This window comes from Orycteropus afer, unplaced genomic scaffold (assembly GCF_000298275.1).
Source record: "Orycteropus afer afer isolate SDZICR_OR568_19922 unplaced genomic scaffold, OryAfe1.0 scaffold00571, whole genome shotgun sequence".
Classification (NCBI taxonomy): domain Eukaryota; kingdom Metazoa; phylum Chordata; class Mammalia; order Tubulidentata; family Orycteropodidae; genus Orycteropus; species Orycteropus afer.
Window position 1 is genome coordinate 516,803 of NW_006922158.1, and position 2,444 is coordinate 519,246.

General features: G+C 38.1%; 1 protein-coding gene across 1 annotated transcript in view; it reads left to right on the plus strand.

Annotated features, from left to right (window-relative positions):
• Nucleotides 1-2,444, plus strand: part of ADGRG4 (adhesion G protein-coupled receptor G4) — a 133,695-nt gene that overhangs the window by 48,834 nt on the left and 82,417 nt on the right. The window contains exon 5 of the mRNA XM_007956012.1: nt 1,270-1,334. Within this exon, the coding sequence (XP_007954203.1) occupies nt 1,270-1,334 (65 nt within the window). The remainder of the gene's footprint in view (nt 1-1,269; nt 1,335-2,444) is intronic.

The following is a 2,444-nucleotide window of genomic DNA, read 5'->3' on the forward strand; positions in this document are numbered from 1 at the left end:
TTTCCTAGGTGGTATCTCTACAGAAGTAGATTGCCCAGTCTTCCTTCCAAGGAGTGGCTGGTGGGTTTGAACCTCCAGCCTTCTAGTTAGCAAATGCCTTAGGCACTACGCCATCAGAGCTCCTATATATGTATATATACATGCAAAAAGAGAGAGACAAAGACTGAGTGGATTAAAACTAGGGTTTACTTTTTTCTACCCATAATCCATTTAATTAATTAATTAATTAATTTTTGCAGCAAATCTCCCTGCTCTGTGAGCAGCATCATGAGGGTGTATGCAATTCTCTCTCTTCCATAGTGCCAGTGTTGAAAGCCTTTGTGGGATGTTATTATTTCAATTTGCTTAGATCTGTACATTTCACTCCACTGACACGAATTCTCTGAGTTTTTGCCAAATTTTCCTATTCAAGGAGAGTAGGATAGCAGTGATAACAAAGCATATGGCATCATATTTCAATATTTTTGCTTTCTGCATTTTCGTTTTCCTCACTCTCCAGTGTGATGACTGTTTTATTTATCCTTATTTTTCTGATAATAAGAGTAATAACTACTCTCTGTAAAAAATTCAGACATCGAAATCTGAAACCCAGAAAGTGAAGTCCTTTCTAATATCACTCGTTACAGTACCTCCTTCTAACAATTTGAAGTATGGTCTTTCAGATTTTTTTTTTCTATAGATAAAATGTTCCTTTAAAAAATAAGTGGAATCTTACTAAGCATGCTATTCTGAAACGTGCTTTTTCTCCTCTTAACCATGTATCTTGGAGCATATTCATGCAGGTAAGTACAGATCAACCTCCTACACTTTAACAGATGCATGACATTTCACTAGATGGTTGTAATTTAGTTGTTTACCTTTCAATGCAGACATCCATTGGTGGACATTGAGGATAAATTCCTAGAATTGGAATGGCAAGATCAAAGGGCATGAGCATTTTACATTTTAATAGCTATTGTTAAATTGCCTTTCAGATAGGCTGTACTAATTTGCACCCCCCACCAACAGTGACTGAGTGTCTGTTTCCCCACTCTGCTCATCAGCATTTATTTTGAAGTGTATATGACCTGATTATAGTGCTTGAAAATGGGTGGGTAAAATGTAAATTGAAAAACTGAGCGGAGCCTGTTAGAAATGTTGAGCCAACCAAAATAATGAATGCAGTCTAATGATCACATTGTCCCAGGTGACCTTGCTGGGCTAAGATAGAGGAGTGGGAATAATAAAACTGATGTTTTAGGTGATTGTTTTCTTTTTTGTCTTTTACAGTTGAATTCTATATTTCTGGACAGTGAATTTGTTCTTACTAATCTAGCTACCCAAATTAAAAGCAGGTACGTGAGGGTCATCTACAGTGGGTCAAAGGGCAACTGGACGGGCATTTTGGGTCTGTTCATATCCAAACAGGATTTCCTTGTTTTTGTGTCTGAGTCTTAGGACTGTTGCATTTTCAGTCACATCTTCCCTTCTGAATATAGACCCTTTCCAGAATGAAGACATTTGTATGATTACAGTGAGGCACTGAGCCAGTTGGAGAACACTCTGGAAGAAAATAAAGAAGGGAAAGAGTGGAATTGGGCAGAGTGACCTCCGATGCCCCCTTTAGTCCTAAACTTCTATGAAGCTGTGATTTTTGTTTGTCTGCTTGATTTTTGTTGTTTAAAATCATGTTTTAAAGTGTGAAAGGCAAGGATGGCCGATGCGTGAGGACGTATAAGGCCTTTTATTTTAGGACAACCCACTTTCAAGAATTCCAAATTCCAAAGGGAACTTGCAATGTTTCAAGTGAGGAATGCTGAGTAGTCCAAGACTTGCTTGGGCTCAACTTTGGAAAGGCGACAGCAGTGCAATCCGTAGGCTCTGAATAGCAGCAAGGAGACCACAGCAAAGGCAATTGATCATCTCAAATGTTTCTTCTGCCCTTGACTTGCACATAGGCTAGTCGCTCTGTTAAAGGAATGCCCAGAAGCAGCTCTTTGACAAGTAGGCATGTCTTTGTATAGAATGGTGAGCTGATGTTAAAATGCTCCTGTAGCTGTGTGCTGGGATTTTGGTTTTTCTGACATGTTCAGATATAAAGAGGCTCAAGAAGTTTCATATAGATGAATGCATCTAAATCCATAGGTTGTTGAAAGAAAATTAGGGGTGTTTGGAGTATGCAACATTCCTTTAAAAATTGTCCCTATTACTTTTCCTTATTACAAAAGTAGTAAGTGGCCATCATAGAATCTCAAAGCGTTATAGAAATAATGTAACATGGGTATCAAAAATTTCCAGGAACTCCTCCCTACCAAAAGAACTCTTGGAAATAGCTGTTTTGGTGTATCCCTCTAGATTTGTCTCCACGCATTTAAAAAGAGTGGTAGCCAGCTCTACACACTGTTTCATCACTTTCTTTTTTTTTTTTTAATTGTGATTTGGGTGAAAGTTTACAGAGCAAATTC